This window comes from Kryptolebias marmoratus, linkage group LG11 (assembly GCF_001649575.2).
Source record: "Kryptolebias marmoratus isolate JLee-2015 linkage group LG11, ASM164957v2, whole genome shotgun sequence".
NCBI classification, from domain to species: Eukaryota; Metazoa; Chordata; class Actinopteri; order Cyprinodontiformes; family Rivulidae; genus Kryptolebias; species Kryptolebias marmoratus.
In genome coordinates, this window is record NC_051440.1 from 3,290,298 (window position 1) to 3,312,095 (window position 21,798).

The following is a 21,798-nucleotide window of genomic DNA, read 5'->3' on the forward strand; positions in this document are numbered from 1 at the left end:
CTGATGCAGCTGCTGTGATCCACTTATCAAGCCGTAGGTCTCTGGTTTTAGAATATTTATTTTATTTTTTATTTTTTGGTAAAAAAAAAATGTTGGTTTGTGTTCCGCAGTCATGTCAACAAAGCATCTTGTCCAGAAAGGAATTAATGTGCGTCTGGATGCTGGACACTTTCAGGGAAAGTCCGAAAACAGAATATTGCTCTTGTAAATGTTTAACCACTGCGATAACAATGCGCTCACAGTGTATCCTTCAGAGAAATTAACCCATGTAAGAGAAATAAATAATTGCAAGGGTAATATCACTAAAGAGAGCGTTCCTTTCTCAAAGTTTACAAAGTAACTGCCATGTGGGACAAATTATAAAAACGATAATCTGATGTCCCGTTCTCCTGAAGGCAGCACGGAGCTGCGCCGAAAAGAAACATCATCGATACAGCTGCAGTTCTGTAACGGTTTTAATGTTTTAGGCCACAATATAGTAGTTCAAAGTTTAAACTTATATTGTTGTGAATCTTTGGTGTAAACTTTACCTTCAAGCAAACGCCCCCCAAAAGAATATCAACGCCCCCTTTTTGAAAATATTGCTGCCAGCGCCCCCCGTCATCCTCTCAACGCCCCCCAGGGGGCAGTTTGGCCCCCGTTGAGAAACGCTATATTAAAGGCATCGTAATTGTGGTGTGACTTTGAATAAAGTAATAAAAAATTCTGTCTCTAGGAAAGGCTTCATGTTTTATCAAAAAAAACACTTAAAACCTGTGATTAAGTAAAAAAACTCAACTTTTTTTCCGCATAGTTGTTTCCTCTAGCCATCTTTTGTATATAGTCTGTGTTATACATCTACAAGAAAGGTTTGTACTTAGATGCAAAGCATTTTTTAAAGATTCACAAATAAATCTGTAAATTTAAATCTGGAAAAGTATATAGTATTAAAATAGGAAATTTATAGGAACATTGCTTTTGTCCAAACTTCTGAATGTGGAGTTTCATAATAATAGTGTCAGTATGTATTAAGTCACGCCACTTTACAAGCTTCTTTATTTCCACAATGTAGTTCAGAAAACCTCCGTATGGATTTGGTGATTTTGTTGTCAATCAGTGCAGATTCTGTATCGTTAAGATAAAAAGGATCTTTCTGTTGCGCCTTGGAAAAAAATCTTTGCTAATAATAACTTTTCTCGGGATAACAAAGCGCTTTGAGCTATTTTCTTTGCTCAGCCGCTGGAGCTGGAGCTGAAGATGTTGGTTTCTTTGTCCGGGGCAGCTGGAATGACAAGCAATATGTGCTTGTTTAAAAAAACAAAATGGATTTTTAGAGCAATCTTAAAAAAGCAACTGGATTTGAGCAGCCAGCTTAAAAAAATAAGGCATTGCTTTAAGATGTGAAAAAACATTAAATAAACGGGTCTGTCAACACTCAAGACATCCAGGGTGAAACCCTTTCTAACTTTTAATGCATGCTTAGACTTAGCTGGATGACTGGAGTTTACAGCCGGTGGTCTGTGTGCAGTGGTTGACTTTGTTGTTGTGAATTACTCTATAAAAAGTCACAGTCTTAGACATAAATAAGGATGAATTAAGCAAGTCCACTAACTTCCGTTGTCCAAAATTTAAGCCAAATTGTCCAGTTTACAGGTGCTGCCATGTTGTATTCTTGGAGCCAGAGTCTGTGCAGTTCTCTCAGTATGAAAGTCCGACCTCCCATCTTGCTAGCAGGCTGTCAAAATGTCACTCACAGTGTAATATGACACTGTTTTTTAATCCTCAAATAATTCATTGAAACATACATATTAGAAAACTTTTTATTTGAACATACAAAAGCAAGGTAAGAACTACACGAGTAAATAAGAGTCAACACCTGAAGAAAATTATTTCAAGTGTATTTATATTTTTTAATGAAGGCATAGTCCTGTTTGTTTACATGGAGGGAACTGGACTTAAAAAAATGTTCTGGGACAAGCCTATGGGGGACACTGGTCCCCTTCTGGCTTCAACTTCCAGGATGTCATATGGAGTCCATTATTTCTACATATAGTTGATGTTTTGTTTATCAGTGTAATGAATGTATTTAAACTTGTAACTTCAGCTGTCCACAAATGATTAGATCATCCAGGACACTGATTAGAACAGTCTTGATGCCTTTTAATTTGTTTAGACCTACTTATGGCATTAGTGTTCATAAAATAAAACCACAGAATTTTAAATCAGTTAAAGATCCTAAGCACCTCTTTTTCAAAGGCACGAGTGCAAGATCTCAGCGAAGAACTTCAGGCTGCAAAGGAGTCCGCCAAAGCGTCTAGAACTCGGGAGAACAACCTAAAAGAGGAAGTCGACAGACTGAACCAAGACGTCCAGAGGTGCCAGAAAACTCAAAAGCGACTGCAGCTTGAAAAAGAGGAGCGAGAGCAAGAGATCCTAGAGCTCAAGCAGCAGGCGAAGAGGCTCAGCAGCGCCGTGCAGGTTTGTATCTGCGAGTGCACTCACTGACTTGAGCTATGTTAGATGTTAGCCTGGAGTCCGTTGTAATTACTGTTGTTGGTAAAGGCACAAGCTGCATTGATGCATTCAAGAACAGCCGCATGACAGCCAGTATCATCACATCATGTGGAGAAGTGATCAGAGTCCTGACTCAAAGCAGACATTCAGACGATAAAACATTGGGAAGTAAGACGTGCAAAGTCCATTAGGCTCCTCCAAAGCCAATAAAAATAAAGACTGAGGAATGCATCAAGAGTGATATCTCACAGTCTCCTGGACTTCTATATGCACTCTAAAGAATTTGGAATTTGATTTAATTATTTGGGTATTCCTGTAGAAACCTTAGCGTAGCATTTACTTTTAAGATGTTTCTCAACACTATTTCTTTATCTCATGTATTTAACTTATTGCATCTTTCCTCACATAGGCATGAACAGAAATAGGCCGTTAGGAATATCGTCTGTCTGCAGTCTGAGTAAAAATGAGCTGACATGAAAATCTACCTCTTTGTGTTTGTTGCCTAGAATCAAGCAGAGGCTCCTGGGAAAGGGCCCACCATCGAGAATCTGCAGAGAAAGATCAGGAGGCTGGAGTCCGACTTGGAGAAAAGAGCCGAAGTGAAAAACGGCAAAGAGGATCACGGAAAGGTAGGGGGCCATTCTTGTGGAAAAACCATCAGCAAAAGTAGAAACGCTTTGTTATACTTTGGTGTTTGGAGAAAAGTATGGGGCCCAAAAAAATAAATAAATAAAAAGACAAGGTATATAATACAATACAGCTAATAATGTCAGTAATATACGGCAACAATACAGGTGTTCTGTGATTATGGAATTGCTAGATAACCCTAAAATGACACATTGCAATATCTGTCTATCAATACAAAATACCTGTGAAAAGGTAAAATTGGTGAGGATTTTCTTATTCTTGTTATCTGAGTTTTCTTCAGCGGTGGTTTTCTGTTTGCCACTTTCTGATAAGGCTCAGACTGGTGAAGCTGTTGTAGCTCAGTCTCTACCATCTCACCTGCTGAAGCTTGGACCTCCTTCAGAGAGCTCCCAGGTTCTCCTTCTTCACGTTCACTCAGTCTGTGAGGACAGCCTGCTCTTGTTAGATTTACACACGTCCCATATTCCTTCCATTTCTTGATGATGGATTTAACAGAACTCCTGTGGATGTTTAGGATCTTGGAAATCCTTCTGTTTCCCCTGACTTGTAGTTTTCAATAATCTTTTCTCTGAGTTGAATTAAAAGAGTCATTTTAAAGGCATTGAATATTTATTCAACGACTTATTTTACATCAAATATTTTTATTGAATTGGCATTACTCTGTAGAAATTTAGTTTCACCTTGACACTTAAGGTTTTTTTAAAAAAATATGTTTTGTAAAGAAGGCCAGTTTATAGTGATCATGACTGATTTATAGCAGCAATAAAAGCAGAAAACATCCAATGGGGGTGAATACTTTTGCTAGGCACTGTATATAGTCCCTGTATAACCAAAGCAGGAGCTGTTTGCATCTTTTACAAAAGGTCAGGCTCGTTCCCAGAACAGGTTGGACTTTGCCATCGCTGCTCCCTGCACCTTGTCTTCAATCCTGTTTGTGCTGCTCATGAGTCAGGCTCTTGCTATCATGGAAAGGAAGGTGCTTCCTTTGGGAACTACAGGGTCTCATCTCTATTTTTTGAGAATGATGTGGTTTTCTTGGCCTCTTCAGGCCATGACCTTTTACCTGTGCTGGGGCAGATCACAGCCAGATATGAAGCAGCTGGGATGGGAGTCAGCTCCTCTAAGTCAGAGGCCACAGTTCTCACCAATGATCATGAGGTATGGATCGTGACCGAAAGAACAATAAGATGAAATAGGAGTCCTACATAGGGTGAGGATCTCTGTCATCTGGGGGGGGCCTCAGAGTCGAGTTGCAGCACCTTCAGATTGAAGGGAGTCAACATAGGTGGTTTGGACATGTGATTAGGATGCCTCCTGGAGCCTTCTTCTGAAGATTTTCTGAGCCTGATCCACTGGGAGGAAATCTGCCAGGAAATCAGCAAGTTTTGGGTCTGCCAGAGGAATTATATTTTAATCCTTTCTGGCATGGGAATGTCTTGGGATCCTTCAAGATGAGCTGGAGAGTGTGGTTGGAGAAATGGAGGAAATGGATGTCTAGGTTTTCTATTGCCTCTGCAACCTGACCACAGATACGCAGAAGAATTTAGATGGATGAGCACATGGATAAAATAGTTTCTTCAACCGATTAAATCAATATTAAGAATGTAATAAGTTGTTTTTTTATTATATCCTGAGTGTCTCTTACCACATCTGGACACAGTTGTTGCATATTGTACGAAGAACTTCTGTTATTTCAATGAATCTCTGCAGCTTTCATTTAAAGCTTGAACCAACAGCAGATGGGCTTTAGGGCCCCCAACACACCAAAGACCTACAGCCTTGGACTGTTAGTATTTATTACCATTTGATGTGTTCAAGTGACATAAAACTTGTTTTTCTTAAAGAATAAGGAAGAAATTGTGCGATGGGAGGAAAGCAAAAAATGGCAAGCCAGGATGGAAAAAGTGAAGAATTCGCTGAAGGAAAAAGAACGAGATAATGAATCCTTGTCAAAACAACTTGGGACTCTTAAAGACCTTTATGCCAGGTCGGTGTATATATCTTATTAGTTGGTTTTCACAGCTTTCTTAGATTTTCTCATTGATGTTGTTCATGACTGATTTACTTCATCCTCATTCTTCTCATTTGGAATCAAAGGAATCTTAGGGGAAGCTGCACATAAGTCACAAGAGCTGTGTAAGGTTTTAAATTCACTTGCCTTCTGTGTTTTCCCGTGTTCGCAGACAGGAGCAAGAAAAGGCTGCGCTTCAGAAAAAACTGAAGACTCGGGGCGTGACTGCAGACCAAGTGGCGGGGGTGCGATCTACTGAAATGGAGAGGGAGATAGAGGAGCTGATAAAGAAAAATTCAGAGCTGGAGTCGCAGATCATAACTTTAAAGTATGTGTCAGCCTTCAAAAATCTTCACAGCTATTCAAAATGTCCCGATCAATGTAAATACCATTTTATCTTTCCTACATTCCTTAAAGTTTCCATTTTTGCTTCGGTAATAGTTTAGTAGGCGTTCCTCTGACAGATTAAAGACCTGTTGAGTCACTTATTTAAGTCTACACATCTGCTCATCTCAGACTACCTCAGCTGATATAAGGCTTTGGAAATAATAATACAGATCGTGTCATCTAATTTGACACCCCACTCTGTGTCCCAGTTAAATGCTCCTCCCATGCAGTAGCTTAGAAATCTGTTTTATATTATTATCAAGCAGAAATGCAAATTATTGTCCAGCATTGTGATCTGGTTAAGTGCAGATGGGATGATATGTTGCTCAAAGATTACCTTCATTTTACAGTAATTGTATGCTGCTAGCAAAGTGTCTCATATCAACAACAATCATTCTTGTCATTTTGATGTGGGGTTCTGTGGAAAAGTTACAAATATTTAATATCTCACTTTTAGCTTTTTGAATTACCTTAATTTGGAAAAATGGTGTTTACATTCAACAGGACTGATGAGCCAAGTTAAAATTAGATCTCTAAAATGTCATAGTGGTTCCTGTGGAAGCTATTTTATAAATCTTTACACAACCATCAACTTAGCAATTTAGGTTATTGACATGTAATTCCTGCATAAGTAGTGGCAGCAGCAGTGAGTTGTAACACTTCTGGTCCTTTTTAGGGTTATTTCCACAATAAATTGAAGTATATTTCTGCCAAAACAACTATTTAAAACAAAACTGACACCATGTTAACATTTATAATTTAGTGTTCACATGACATTTTGGAGATTGGAGTTGTTTCAAGACTGCGCAGTCCACTTTGGTAAGTGGTAAATGGTCTGCACTTGTATAGCGCTTTATCTAGTCAAAGGACCCCAAAGGACTTCACACAACATTCAGTCATTCACCCATTCATCCACACTCTGATCGAGGTAAGCTACATTGTAGCCACAGCTGCCCTGGAGCAGACTGTCAGAAGTGGGGCTGCCATTACACCGGCACCACTGAACCATCTGACCACAACCAGTTTGGACTTGGCTACATTTGGACTTGTGTTAAGGAAATCTTTAAATAACGACAGAGTCGATGGATTCAGTTAAGCTCATTTTACCTTCAGCAAGGAGACAAGTCAGTACAACAGTACAGAGTTGTCTGGAGGGGCAAACCCTCACAACCCGTTTATAAGCACAGCTAAGGTTACAAAATAGGTTACAAATCACTGTTTTCCTGAACTTTGTCTCACCCCTGTGAGTTTAATTGTAAAATTGTTGCAATCGAGTCAGGTGTAGCGCTCGCTTCCTCTTCAGAGTGTGAACCTATTGGAGCAGGAAACACCGCACCGAATCCTGCTTTTTGCCCGTTCTGCTTTGCGACGTCACAAGTCACTGTTGGAGGGCAACAAGCATTTCATAATACAGTTTTCATTACAGCTTGTCGTTGAAATAGTTTTCTGCCACAGGTGAGATTATTATTATTTGTTCAAAACTTTTCCACAGTCTTGTTCCTAATGACATTATAGCATTGAGTAGATTCTTTGTGAGGACACATTCAAAGATTTCCTGACTTGCCTTTATGTTTTAAAGTAATGAGGGTTTGTAATGATTTTTTGTAGCTGTTCTTGATGGATTGCATTTATTCTGGACTATTCACAATTACTTTTTAAACAATAGGGTTCAGTTTTATGTGATACGGTTCAATGCAGTCTAATATTTTTTTAACATTTTATCACATGTTGAGGTTCTCCTTGGGAGGGACGAGGATGGATAGGATTAGGAATGAGGTCCTCAGAGGTCCAGCACAGGTTGAAGGACTGGGAGATAAAGTTAGAGAGGTCAGACTGAGATGGTTTGGACATGTGCAGAGGGACAGTGGGTATATTGGTAGAAGGATGTTAGAGATGCGGCTGCCAGGAAAAAGACAAAGAGGAGATATATGGATGCAGTTAGAGAGGACATGGAGGTAGTTGGAGTGAGGACAGAGGACAGAGTAAGATGGAGGAGGATGACTCGATGTGGCGACCCCTGAAGAGGGAACAACTGAAAGAAAAAGATCACCCGCTGCTAAAAAAAGGGAAAGATGGTGTGTTTTTCTGTCTTGTTAAGTCAAATATCTCATAAACCACAGGATAGATTTTAATAAAGCTCTAAGAATGTAATCAGTGGATGGACATCTACCAATAATAAACATCAGGAGTAATCCCAGTTCAAGTTGGCCACCACTGATAACAGACTTTCGCCATCACAAAATTGGCTATAACCCAGTAAATTTTACAGTTATTGATGTGATGTAGTGGTATGGAGATAAATTAGTTGTAAAAGTAGCCATGCAAGCATACAACAAGATTTGTATATATACAATAAGAGCCGTAAGAGTACCACAAAATTTACAAATGCAAAAACAGTTCAGATGTCCACATTTCAAACCACACAAGCAGGTTATTAAGCAGGAATATTCTACATATATGTCAAATGTCAGAAGCATGTGCTAAAACACCAAGACCTTTTTTTTTTTTTTGCTTATGAAACACACAGACAGCAGCAAGCGGTACCTCGGGATGACGCCATGGAGAATCTGATGTTGCGGAACCACCTTCTGGAGAAGAGGCTCCTCTCCTTAGAAGGACAGATATCCAAAGAGTCTCCTTCAAGACCCTCCGTAAGTGGCTAGTTGTTTTAGTAGATCCAAAGTTAAATACGAAAATTACTCCCTTGTATTCAGTAATGGTCCTCATTCTTTCAGTTCCAGGGTTTTATGTATCAGAACAGAACAATAATGATCTGAGCTTTACCAGATTCTAAACTTATTCAACTCTAACCTCAGGTGAACAAAACACACAACAGACCCCACTATCTCATTATTTATTAAACAAAAACAAAGCCAAACTGGAGAAGCTGTGTGTGAAAAAACTAAGTTCATCCCATGATTTAACAGCTTGTAGAAACCCCTAACTGTCAGTAGTGGTTTTTATGACTTTATCAGTCTCTCACATGGTTGTGAAAAGGTTTTTGAGGTCTTGACTTTGACTGAACCACTGCAGCACCTTGATTCTTTTCTTTTTTAGCCATTCTGTTGTAGATTAGCTGCTGTGTTTGGGATCATCGTCCTGTTGCATCATGACCCAGTTTGGTCCGAGCTTCAGCTGTCAGACAGATGGACTCACATTTAACTCCTGAACCCTTTGGCCTACAGAGGAGCTTGTGGTCGACTCAGTGACTCTAAGGAGCCCAGGCCTTGTGGCTGCAAAACGAACCCAAATCATCACCTCTCCATCACCGTGCTGACAGCTGTATGAGGTGTTTGTGCGGATATGCACATTTTTGGTTTTCTCCACACATAGTGCTGTGCATTATAGGGAAACATGTCTACTTTGTCTCATCTGTCCAAAGAACATTGTTCCAAAGGTCACACTCCCATATTTGCTTAATCTGCTGGACGTCAGTTCCTAGAACGATTGGCAGCTGTGTTAAATGTTTTCATTTGTGAATAATTTTTCTCTCTCTGGAGCGATGGACTCCAAGTTGTTTGTAATTGACCTCTAACCCTTCCCAGATTGATGGGCAGCAACAGCTACTTCCCTGAGGTCCTTGCTGATGTCTTTCCCTCTTGATATTGTGTTAACGCACACCTGTGTGCTTCAGAGCAGCAAACTGACAAAACTCCTGCTTTTATAGGAGGTGGCCACACTGATGATGATCAGTTATTCTATACATCTGATCAGCAGCACCTGGATGATACAGAACCTCTTAATTCAAGAAGGTAGACTTGCTTGGGCTTGCTTAATCACACACAGCTTTTCCATTTTGATGACTTGGTGGATTCTGTTGTGTGTTTTTGTGCACCTGAAGTTTGATTTAACTAGTTTTAGAACCTGGTAAAGATCAGATCATTTTTGTTTTGTCCTGATATATAAAACCTTAGAATTAAGAGTGTGATCATACAGTACCTTTTCTCTAAATGTTAAATGTTATCTGCCATCAATCATTACAAACCGTTAAAACGTGAACATTTACTGCACCTTCTCATTTGGATGTCATTTAATAATAGAAGCTGAGGCAAAACAAGAACCAGATCTCAGTTAATCAGAAACTTTCATTGCTTCAACCAATAAAAATAGTTGTTTTTTTCCTGCTTTTTATGGTCAAATTAAACAGTTTACACAATTTCCTGACATTTTATCATTAAAATTATTAAACTATATAAGACTAATTAAATGAAACAATGACCTAATGATTATTTTGAAGGACTGGAGTCCAAGAGCAAAGTCAATAAAAGGGAATATATTTATGTTGTTTTTAATGTTTCCTCCATTAAAGACTTAAAAATGAGTGTTAAATTTTACCAACATGGCAGGTTCTCCCATTTTATAGCAGACATATGACTGAACCTCTGTGTTTGAAGGCCCTGTGTATTTATCAGTCTGTGCTCTTTTCCTTGTTTTCTTCCTTCGTCACTGGATTTAATCTGATTTATCGCCTCTGAAGGGGAAAAAAATCTCCTCCCATGCTTTTAAGGGAATTTGTTCTGTCACTTTTGATGTTGAGGATGGGTCAGGTGAAGTGAACCCTGCAGCGCAACCTGCTGAGTCCCGCAGCCGCTCACTGAGCCCCGAAGCTGCTGAGGACATATTTGACCAGCAGAGGGAGCCAATGCACAGCCAGGCAGATGGAGAAACTCGGCCCGTCTTCGTTGGAGCGGAGGATGTTGACGCTGACGGAAACACCGCAGCTGGCAAAACAGACATATTCACGGTAGCAAAGGAGATTTCTGACCAAGTTAAACAAGAGGAGATCCAAACAGGAGCAAAACATTTAGAAAGTACAGAAGAGACGACAGCCGGGCCTGAAATTATTGTGCTTGGAGGCCAGCAAGAACCACAAACCACAAAAGGTAGTGAGGCCGAACTGGATGATCCATCAGAGAGGACAGAATCTGCACCGGAGACAGCTACAGGCCATGACACGAGTCAAACAGTGAATAGACATGTTTGCGACTCAGATGTTGAAGATACAGATAATAATAATGATGTTAGAGGTATATCAGAGCTGCTACAAAAGGCTGAGGAACAGATGGAGTTGAAAGAAGGAGAGGAGGAAACGAGAAAGGAGGCGACAGAGGAGGAGAATCAGGAACATTCCTGCTCAGGGGAGCCAGGTGTGGATTCCAGGATCATACAGAGCAATCAGCCTGAGAGGTTTACTACTTCAATAAAGGACAATAAAGCAGAGAAATGGAAAAGCAGATCTCTTAAATATCTGAAGGTACTGCAGGCTTGTTAGTCACTGTGCTGAAGTGTAGTGCTGTGATAGAAATAGATCTGTCAGAGTCTGCCATACCCAATGAAACAGCTCGTTAGTGTTAACAGTTGCTGTTTAACTCCTCTGCTTTGTCTCCCACAGATTCAAGGTTTTTATTGGCTGTGTGTACGTAGCGCATTTAACTCTAACTTTAAGAGAAAACAACTGGCTTTGTTCTCTGCAGCCCCCCTCCCCCCCCAGTGAATTATTCATAGTCTGTCATCTTGTGTGTGTGGTTCTGAGAGTTTGCTGTCCTTCAGACCTCAGGTCGAGGCACCGGCACTCCGTCACAGAGGGATCAGGACCTTTCAAAAGAGAACCTCAGGCTGGCCTCGGAGAATCTGGAGCTACGCTTTCAGCTGGAGCAGACCAATAAAGACGTACCAAGACTTAAGGTATGACCCAAACACAACCCTAATCGAGCAGAGGTGCAACACAAGCACCACTCAAGGTGAGTTTATAAGGAGTAGTTCAGCAAATCAATATCCATCTTCTCAGTAGCTGACAAGAGTTCGACAAAAAAGTAGATGTGATAAAATCTACTGAGGCAATTCAAACAGCTATTTACAACAGACAGGATATTATTTGTTCATTATTCTTATGTTCATGATCCCTTTTCAAAATGGCTGAAATATTACTATAAACATACCTCAGTATGTTCCATTTACTATCCACGCTGCTCATATATTAAACAAAAAAATACAAAACACCCATCTTGCCCTCTTTGTTCCACATGGGCAGTTCCACTTTCATTTCAAGCTCAAGTCTTCTACCAGAGACCTGGGAGCTTGAGGGTTCTATGCAGTATCTTAGCTGTTCCTAGGACTGCGCTCTTCTTCCAGTTTGGGGGTCACAGCACCGAGTGCTCCGATAACAATGGTACTACTGAGGCCTTGACTCTCCACAACTTCTCTATTTCCTCGTTCAGCCCTTTGTATTTCTCCAGCTTCTTGTGCTTCTTCTTCCTGATGTTACAGTCGCTTGGGACTGCTACATCTATCACCACAATGTTCGATTGGTTAGCCATCACCTGTTTGTCAGGCCTCTATTGCTCTTGTGCTGCCATGATTAGTGCCTCTGTGCACTAGCTGAAGGTATTATAGTAAAGAAACCGTTGAAAGTTGTGGTTTCCATCAACATTTTTGACAAACATTCAAAAACAGTTAATAAAAACGGACACATTTATTATAACAATTCGTCTAAAAACAACCCTTGAATGTTTAATTCCCCCGTTCTTTTTGTTTTCACAGAATCAAGTCGCAGATCTTAAAGAAATGTGCGCTGCACTGAAAAAGGAAAAAGCAGACGTAGAGAAAACGCTGGCACATATACGTGGAGTGAGTTAGGCTGAAATTGTTTTATGTTCTTAAAAATTTTTATGAGAAATCACTGAAATAAGAATCTGAGGGAAAACATTTGAGATACTAAAGTCTTTGATACATAATATTTTGAACAGCAACTCCATTAAGGTTCATCCAGTGAGTTTGAATGTGTTCCTCATCAGGCTGGTCACAGTGGTAAAACAGTACCTGAGCTTGAGAAGACTGTTGGGCTGATGAAGAAGGTGGTGGAGAGGGTGCAGAGGGAAAATGAGACTCTGAAGAAAACCAACATTGCTGCAAATCAAGATAAAGTCACTGCTTTGGAAAAAGAAAATGAAAAACTAAAGGTTACCAGCATCGTCTCGTCTTCTGCTTCACATTCAGTTCTGTTGTGTTTCGACAGAAAACAGAAAACGTTTTGTTTTGTTTTCCCCAGGCTGACTTTGAGTTATTGAAACGTCAGAGTGAAGCTGAGCTGAATCTGAAACTCGAGTCTAAAACCAAAGGGCTGGAGAAGATAGTGATTGAAAATGAACGTCTGCGCAAGGAGTATAAAAGGGTACAGAAGCTAAATTTTCTTAATGTTCTGAAGTCTCCAGTCTTAAACCACATTGATTCCTGTGTCTCATCTGAGTCCTTGTTTCACTCTGACAGGAAATGGAGGCAGCAGAGAGGCTGAGAGTGACCAAGACAAGTCTGGAAGTGACAAACGAGAAACTTGAGGCAGAGCTGGAAGAAACCAGGCAGAAACTGCGAGCAGCTCTGTCCAAACCGATCACAGAAGGAAAAGACAGCAAAACCTGGAAGGCTTCTGTTGTAACCAGGTCAGCAAATCCTCCCAGATAAATGATGCTAAAAGGATAACTTTGAAAGCCTTACAACGACCTGGATGTCATCTTCAAGCTGAGCGTGAGCCCGCGTTTGGTTTTTCCGTGCAGGATGTTTGAGAACAAGATGAAGGAGTTGGAGAACGAGGTCTCCCAGAAGACTTCCAGCCTCTCGGAGCTCAAACGGCAGCTGAAAGAGGCGAACGAGCGCGAGGAAGGAGCTCAGACACGAGTCCAACAACTCCGAGACCAGGTACGGGCCGAGCAGCAGATTACAGCAACAACAAGGATCAGAAACTGACTCGTTCCCTCTTTAATCTGGGGAGAGCGTTGAGCAGAGCCTAACCGCTGCTGGGCCTCATGACATGAGACTTTTAAAACATTAGACTGAAACAGCTAAAGCGGCTTTTGGTTTTAATTATTTCACTAAACGTGTCATGGAAAAATGGCAAACACAGCTGCCAGCTGTCAGCTTATTATAAGCGACTTTGAGCCTCTTTTTAGCTAAAGTCACAATTTGCTGCTTTTTTCCCCACATTCTTTCCTCTTTTTTTTCATGGCTTTGTGCTCTACTACATGGTAGTTTTAAGCCTGAGTAAATAAGACACATTAGTAATAATTATTGTGCCTTTCTGTGTCAGCAGATTTAAAATTTTTATTTCTAATGAAAGCATTTAATCCTAATCAAAACAGCCAAAAAGTAGCCTTGAATGAAAACCCAGTCTTTCTTCTTAAAAATAGCAGAGAAAACAACAATAAGGAAACATAAAATGTGTCGCACCCTTCATTACTCTGATGAACCCAAGCCACAGGAATCCTGGGATATTTTATTCACTTTTATTAGAGGAACGTTTCTCATGCAGGTGTAGGTGCTTCCTAATGCAGAGACTATTTATGCAGAACTGAAGCATAATTTGTGGAGCGCGCGCACACACACACACACACACACACACAGACTTTGCCTTCAGTTTATTTTTTGACTCAGTTTGGACATTTATAGGTGCTCTTTTCACATCAATATCAAACAAATTGTTTAGAAGATCAAAATAAATTTTCTGGGTTTCAGAATCAGCAACTCCCAAAATAAAATCAGCACTAAGTGTAATAAGTTTGTATATTATTATTAATATTAATTGTTAGATATGCACATGGAAACACAGTTTGGCCGAAAGTTTTCTCAAACAACTCAAAACCTCTGATCAAAGCGTTTGCTTGACTCGACCAACATGCCTCTGGGGCTTTTTATTCTTCAGTCAACAATCTGTCCGATTTATTTCTTCTGCAACAACAAAACGAGCTTTAACGGCTGCCTCGCACTTTCAGGTTTTGTTTTACTGAACAAGGTTTGCTCTGATGTCAGATGGATTTTCTGCTCTTCTGTTTTCATAAGTTTTGTCTCGATACGGCAGCTTCAGAAGGTACAGAGAGCCCCTTGACTTTTTGCAATTTTGTTACGTTACACCCTCATGCTACGGTCTTATGAAAGTTTTTTGTTTATTTTTAATAAATTTACGAAACTGTATCAAAATTTAGTTTTCAAAAAATATTGATTGTAGTACTACTACAGTATTACATCGTCATTGTTGCTACATAAACTAAGTAAACTGAACAATTAATGAACTTTGGCATAATAAATCCTGATTAGCACTTTAACAAAAATCTTATCTTATTGGCTATCTGTTGTCTTGTTGTACAGTTTGTGTCAGTGACTGACAGGCATCTAGTTTTTTTAAGTGCTCTAAAATAAATTATCTCTACAAGTAACATTTATTTTTTCTTAGGTCGACATGTTAAAACGGTTTCCTGCAGCTACAAAGACTGCTTCAGGACTCTCCGAGGACTTTCAGGCAGTCAGGTATGTCATAGAAACAATAATACAGAAACATTAAGGTTGGTTAAGATCATTTTTTGTTACACAGCTGGATTTATTCAATTGAGCCCTATAGTTCTGAAATGAAGCACCGACGAGCTTTAATTGAGGTTTTACAACAATTGCACTGCACTTTTAAGAAGAAAAGTTTAATTTTCACAGACTTAAACATAAGAAACTCCAATGCAATCTAACTAAGGCACACATCAGTACATGCTAATTATTCTTCCATTTCTGTCACAATTTTTAATTCTCTGGCTCTCCTGCAGCTTTAGAAAAAGCGAAACGATACAGACGACAAAACACGTGGCTCAGTTAGGGTAAATTGTGCTTTGACTTTTTGTAGCAGTTCATCATTCAGCATGAACAGAATTCACACACAAAAAACAAAACTGCTCAAAATTTCCCCGTAGACATCAATGGGATTTTAGCAAAACAAGTAGCTCCGTTGTATTCAAAGTTTAAATGGGTCTTGAGAGGTGGGATATTACCTGACTGAACAGGTATTCTGAGATCTTTAATGGCTTTCACACAGTCCCAGGTCAGGTTTTGTGGTTTTGCGAGGTTTAGTGTTGAAGACGTCCAGGTTCAGCCTGAGGATCAGGTGAGGAGCTCTGTCATCCAAGGGGAGCTCGGGGGAGAGAAAGGAATCAGCTGAGATGGTTTGGGTGTCCAGGACACCTCTCTATAGATGTTTTCCAGGCACGTCCCACTGACTGGAGGAGTTATGTATCCTCTCCGGCCTGGGAACACCTTGGGAACCCCCAGGAGCGGCTGGAGAGGGGAAGGTTTTCCCTCCTGAACTTGTTGCGTCTGTGCCGTGACTACAGATAAGCATGGACAGAAAAGTTAATGTAGTGTTTGTAAAGCCCTTTCAGTTGAAGTTTCTTTATTTCAGTCACATTAAGCTTAGGCCTGACACAATAACAAATTTGGCTGGACGATTGTCTCAGAAATTATTGCGATAAACGATAATATTGTTTGGAGGCTGTTTTAAACCAATGTAATGATAATAACATAATAGTGCAAGTATATCCTCTCTTTTTAGATCTCATTTTTAATCGCCCGCCACTGAAAGAACTCAACAACATATTGGCTGCAACTCAGTCAATTCTACAGATACTGAGCTGAAACGTGATATGGTAATCACTGAGGGTCATCCTCTACGCATACCCAGAAGGGTAACGTATCTCAATATGGTCAAGGTTTGACCAAAACGGCTATAACTTTGCCATTTCTCATTCAGATGACAAGCTAACTAACCAATCCTGAGTGTTTCAGCTGGTTTGTAAAGCAAACTAAAGCAGTTGACATCTGATGCTTCGGTCAGAGTGGCTGATAGATACAGAACAGCAAACACGTTTGGTGTGGATCATGTGACTAAAGTTTACTTGTTTAAAGACCAGAGAATCGGGACGTGGAGCTGAAACGGAAGCTGGATGGCTCTGGTGAGCAACATGAAGCATCTTCTGAACTTGGTGAGAGTTTATTTCATTTTTGTCTTGAGCACAAAGCTGTAAGAACTGTTTGGCGCGCATACCAGTAATTTTAGGTTTTGTAATCAGATTACAGGAAGCTGAAAGACCTCCTGCAGGCAGCTGAAACGGAGAAAAGCAAACTTCAAACGGAGGTCAGGAAGCTGAAAAGGGAGCTGGGAAACTTTGACCCGACATTTTTCGAAGAGCTCGAGGACTTGAAATACAACTACAACTTAGAGGTGAAGAAAAACATCCTGCTGGAGGAGCAGCTGAAGAAGGTGTGCCATCAGTTTGGTGTGGAGGCCGAAATGCCCAGCGTGTCCATCAGCTAACTCAGGGTTTAGCAACAAATAGTAAAAATACTGTCTGATGTTCGTCTGGCACATTAAAGCAGTTTGAAGTAATAGTTGTTGTCAAAGGGGTCAAAAAGAAAGAAATAATGGTACAAGTTTAGTTTTTAGTTTTCTACAGCAGGTCTTTTTTATTATACTAAAATGTCAACTCTGCAAAGTAACTTAAGTAGCATATTTATTTTCTTAGTTTTGCCAATAAAGTAGTTTTTAAACCATCTGAAATTGTCAAATATTTTCTTCCTTTTATTCTTTGCTCAAATTTACAGTATTTACAGTGTGTTTAGTGCACAGTTGGGGAATAACCTTCAGAATAAAGTTGTACACATTTTTTCCCCAAACGAGTTAGAAACTGTTGTGCCTTTAACGGGATATTTCAGCCGTAATGAACAGGTAATGACTGTGGTAGATGGCTCTTTGAACGACCTCAGTCTGACAGAGCTGATGAGCTAACAGCTGGTCTAAATGCAGCCAACATACTTGGCTCACAACAAACAAGAACAAGACCTGAAAGGAGGAGAAACCTTTAAGTTTCAGGTTTACAGTTTGTACCCAGCATGCAGGCTTTAAGCCCACGCCTTGTTTCCTGTTTTTGGTGTATTTTCATGGCAGCGTTACAGTGCCACGTACAGTCCTGACACGGCTCTGAAGCTGATTTTTTGGGGGGAAAACTTGTGTTTCCATGTGAACTGTATTATAGCAAATATTGTTTAACTTTTCCACTGAATCATCCCCACTTCAAAATATCTGTTTAAATTAACTTTCCCCTGTAAGACGTTTTACCTCTTTCAGTACAATAACTCACTCTTAGACTGTCAGATGAATCTGTTTCTTAAACAACCATTGTTTTTAGAATTATTAATCAGCGGTGCAGACATCTGGCGGGATCCTCACAGGGATTTGGTCGTAAAAAACGAGCCTCGTCGTCGTCTCTGCTTGTGTTTATGACTCAAACTGCACATCCTGAAGCCGACTGAAGCAGTGTCCGTTCAGTGTAAAAAAGGACGTGAACAAGCTCTTGCTGTTGCTGTAGGCAACGCCTGTCCCGTCGACACGGATCACCACAGGTCTGTTGGCAAGGCACGTGTCCCCATCGGGCCACCGGAGACCCAGGTGATGACGATGAACCTGCAAACAGCAAAGTCAGACAACTGAACCTTCCCATGAATGTGTCAAACTGTTCTGTTATAAGAAGCTTGAGCTGCTTAAATGCTGTATTTGGAGTCATGCCACCTTAATGAGAGTGCCGTCGTTGCAGTGCCACACGATGCCCTCTACTCGGCCCTCTGGGCTCTCCTGGAACCAGGAGCACAGCTGCTGGAAGTCCACAGGAAGGGGGTTTTGGATGGGAATGATTCCATGTGGTACCAGGCAGTGGACAGGCTGCTTCTTACTCCCCAGCCCTGCAGGGACAAAGATACACAACTAGAGTTAAAAGGGTGATGATCAGGGAAGACATCTGCTTTGAGAAATATAAAAAAACTGTCTTGATTTACATTTTTTTACTGCTTCTGTCTGTTTAATGCCATAAGGACTATTCTCAAATATATGTTTTTTTCTATTATAAAACTTAAAATTATATTTTGGCCATTTTGAAATGGGGTTCTATGGAAAGGTTATAAACAATTAATATCTTGCCTGTTGAAGATAACTCTTAGAACAACCTCAGTTTGGAGAAACAGAGTTTACATCATTTTATTGACAACTATCAAATTTTTTAATACAGTTTCTAACATGGGAATCTGTGGTTCTTTGCAAGCATAAATGCCAGCAGCAGCAGCTAGCTGTGGCACTTAAGGTGCAGCCTGAGGGCCCGTCTGGCAGGAATTTTATATTATTTTTTGCCCAGATAACTAGAATACAAAACTGACAGCGATGTAAAGTCTGTATAATAATGTTGGCATGAACCGCTGTGAAATTTTTTAAGTCAGAGCTTTTTTTTTTTTTAAGACTGCAACAATCCACTTTGTTGTTAGCTGTGTCATTCTTATCAGAAAATGAGCTCATTCAAAGCAATTATATACATACAGACTCAACACCCAGCTCTGAAGACCCAGAAGTCCCAGGTCTCTTCCTGTTCATGTGCTGGAAGTTATCCATTTTGTTTTTTGTTTTATGCAAATATAATTTTGTAATATTGTCCATTTCTTTAGTCGTACCTACATATTTTGTAAACCACTTTAGTAATCTGGCTATAACATTTTCAATGGAGATGAATTCAAATACATTTCCACAAGCAATGACGTGGACTAAAAGTAAAAAAGTTATGTTTTTCTGTTGACCTATACAACCATTTCTTTAATTAAAACTGTAAGGCATGTTGTGAGCCTCCATATTTCAGAACAATCAAGAGAATGATCTTTATTCAGTTTTTTTTCTAGCTCATGGATCAACTGGAACAAGTGTTTGAGTGGCACCTGTAGCCTTGTTTATACTTCTAGTTCAAAGAGTTATATACAACAGGTAAGATATTAACTGTTCATAACCTTTTCACAAAACCCCACATTAAAATGTCGGAATTTTATAAGGATTTTGCACTCATTTAAAACAGAAAATCAAAGTACAATTAAGTCTAGATCCAAATCCTACTTTTTGTAATGATTATCTTTGTGTAAGACCAGCAGGTTGTCACATCTGAAGCAACAAAGTCCAGATGAATTTACCGTACGGGTTTCCGTTGACATTGGTTCCGATGAGCTCCAGTGTTTGTTCCTGGAGCTCGGCCAACGGGACGGCTGTGATTTCCAGCGCGTCTCCTCCGCCAGAGCTGGGCCTGAGAACAAGAGCTGCCCCGACTTCGTAATCCACCACAGAGGCATGCCAGCAGTACTGCTTGTTGCTCTTCTCCACTGGAACCCAGCCTGCAGTTTTACGAGAACAGAAGCGGTGTTTTCCACCCCGCTGATGGTTTCCATGTGGGAGAAGATGCTGGCTGCTTATCCGAGCACAGCGGTGTAATCCCACAACTTTACAAATAAGCAAAAATAAAAAATAAAGAGTCCGAAAATTGAATCCGACCTGGAATATGTCCGTTTTCATCAGGTATGGGATGGCCGTCGTGGTGTTTGACTCTGTGAGCTGGAATCCACGCCTCCGGCACCGTTTTAAAGTCTTCCTCTATGTTCCACGTGAAATCTGAACCAGAAGGTGAACAATGAATAAACAAGCTGGCAGCTGTCGGGAATACATCCAGCACGCAGCTCTTACAAGGTTAGAGCTTTTCAATTAACTACAGCGATGATTACCTTTACAGCTTTTGTGAGAATGCTGGTGCTTCTTGAACCTCTTTTCCGCAGACTTGTTGGGTTTCCTGTCGAGTCTGGCCCACAGGTACGGTTGACCTGAAGGAAAGCGATCGATTCAGATGTGCTTTAAATTCCCACGCCCAAATAGTCCATGTTCTCCCACTGACCTAAAGCTTCTTCTTCAAAAAAAAAAAACAAGCTTCTAGCAGAGAGAGACATGACCGTGAGATGTGCTCACCTTGATAAAGGCTAACGTAGCAGCAGGTCCCATCCAGTTTCTCTGTGGCAAGCGCACAGTCGATGTTAGCTTCCACAGCAACAGGGTTCACATTCTCTGTGGCAACAACCTGAAATTGCTGAAGAAAAAAATAAAAAGACAAACAAAAGTTATTTGAACATTTGAACCTAAGATATATGTCTGATTTTGTGTTTGTTTCAGAACATTTCCTATTAGCACTAAGCAAATTGTATTAATAGGTAATTGTACTCATTTAGTAAAAATAGTATCCCCACAATAGTTCTTTTGTCCCTGAATTGGCAGATTATCTTCACTTTGTCAACCAGTAGGTGAGAAAAATAACCAGACTGTTTAAAGGATCGGTTTGGATGAGAGTCAGCTCCTCGAAGTTCGAGGCCATGGTTCCCTCCGGGTCGGGGGTGAGTCTCTGCCTCACGTGGAGGAGTACAAGTATCTGGGAGTCTTGTTCACGAGTAATGGTCGAACAGAGCGGGAGATGGATCGACGGGTCGGGGCCTCGTCTTCAGTAATGAGGGTATTGCTTTGATTGGTTGTGGAGAAAAAGAAAAAAAAAAAAAAAAAAGAGTTGAGTCGAAAGACAAAATTCAATGTCCTGGTCCATCTACTTTCCAACCCTCACTTATGGTCATGAGGTTTGAATCATGACAGAAAGAACAAGATCCTGGATACAAGCAGCTAATATCAGCTTCCTTCGTAGGGTGGCCGGGCTCAGCCTTAGATTTAAGATGAGGAGCTCCATCATCTGGGGGAAGCTCAGAGTAGAACTCCTTCATATATAAAGGAGTCAGTTGAAGTGGTTTATTCATCTGATTAGGATGCCTCCTGGACACCTCCCTTTGGAGGTTTTTCAGGCATGTCCCTCTGGAAAGAGACCTCGGGGCAGCCCTAGATCTCGCTGGCGGGATTATGCATCCTCTCTGGCCTGGGAACACCTTGAGGTCCCCCAACAGGAGCTGGAGAGTGTCACTGGGGAGAGGGAGGTCTGGGTTTCTCTTCTAGAGCTGTTGCCTCCACGACCCGCCCACGGTTAAGCAGTGGAAGATGGATGGATGGATGACAGAGAGACTTGCAAGCTTCTTTTGTCTACAGTGTGTAAAATAAAAAATTCCAGACCTAAAATGAGAGCATAAGGCCCACTGCTTTTCTTTTCTGATCTTATGTCAAGAAATGATGGAGTTGCAGCCATTTTGGTCAAACCCTGAAAACAACTTCTCACATCATACCAAGAAATGTCCTGCTCAGTATGTGCTGTGAATGACTCTCAGCAACTACCACATCAAACTTTAGCTCGGTAACTGTAAAACCATCTGAGTGAGCCATTTTTGTGTTGGCTAATGCTGATTAGCTGTGGCAGCCATCTTGAAATGGGCTGCCTCCAAGAGCTGATCAGTTGTTGATGTAAACCTAATGTCTACTTTGTGAAGGTTTAACTAGACATTGTCCAGAAGTTTGAGATATTTTGCTTTTTTTTTTCTTTTTTTTTTTTTATATGGCCTCCCTTCTCCCCTTACAGCCATCCTCTCCACACCATTATTGAAAACTATTTATTCTAGTGATTATCAAGTGGAGTGTTTATTATATACACACATATACATATATATATATATATATATATATA

At 40.5% G+C, this 21,798-nt stretch overlaps 2 protein-coding genes across 13 annotated transcripts in view; one reads left to right on the forward strand and one right to left on the reverse strand.

Moving 5' to 3' along the window:
• The window catches only part of cep290 (centrosomal protein 290), an 82,447-nt gene extending 65,551 nt beyond the window's left edge, over positions 1-16,896 (forward strand). For 5 of the 10 annotated variants that reach the window (XM_017438437.3, XM_017438439.3, XM_017438440.3 and 2 more), the window contains 15 exons: positions 2,236-2,457; positions 3,000-3,122; positions 4,986-5,128; positions 5,325-5,480; positions 8,067-8,190; positions 10,017-10,793; positions 11,090-11,224; positions 12,080-12,166; positions 12,334-12,498; positions 12,588-12,710; positions 12,806-12,975; positions 13,090-13,231; positions 14,760-14,833; positions 16,250-16,326; positions 16,414-16,896. In XM_017438437.3, the coding sequence (XP_017293926.1) occupies positions 2,236-2,457; positions 3,000-3,122; positions 4,986-5,128; positions 5,325-5,480; positions 8,067-8,190; positions 10,017-10,793; positions 11,090-11,224; positions 12,080-12,166; positions 12,334-12,498; positions 12,588-12,710; positions 12,806-12,975; positions 13,090-13,231; positions 14,760-14,833; positions 16,250-16,326; positions 16,414-16,658 (2,763 nt within the window). In that variant the 3' untranslated portion in view covers positions 16,659-16,896. Of the gene's footprint in view, positions 1-2,235; positions 2,458-2,999; positions 3,123-4,985; positions 5,129-5,324; positions 5,481-8,066; positions 8,191-10,016; positions 10,794-11,089; positions 11,225-12,079; positions 12,167-12,333; positions 12,499-12,587; positions 12,711-12,805; positions 12,976-13,089; positions 13,232-14,759; positions 14,834-15,896; positions 16,030-16,249; positions 16,327-16,400 lie in introns of those variants that run through there. The other 5 variants (XM_017438442.3, XM_017438444.3, XM_017438443.3 and 2 more) reach the window with 3 other exon arrangements.
• The window catches only part of lg11h12orf29 (linkage group 11 C12orf29 homolog), a 20,223-nt gene continuing 13,325 nt past the window's right edge, over positions 14,901-21,798 (reverse strand). The window contains exons 2-8 of one of the 3 annotated variants that reach the window (XR_005233745.1): positions 20,160-20,277; positions 19,922-20,017; positions 19,695-19,811; positions 19,340-19,537; positions 17,910-18,079; positions 17,482-17,804; positions 14,901-15,672 (exon numbers count right to left, since the gene is read on the reverse strand). Coding sequence is in view for 2 of the 3 variants with exons in the window: in XM_017438446.3 (XP_017293935.1) it covers positions 17,619-17,804; positions 17,910-18,079; positions 19,340-19,537; positions 19,695-19,811; positions 19,922-20,017; positions 20,160-20,277 (885 nt within the window). In the remaining variant the exon portion in view is untranslated. Of the gene's footprint in view, positions 17,805-17,909; positions 18,080-19,339; positions 19,538-19,694; positions 19,812-19,921; positions 20,018-20,159; positions 20,278-21,798 lie in introns of all 3 variants that reach the window. The other 2 variants (XM_017438446.3, XM_017438445.3) reach the window with 2 other exon arrangements.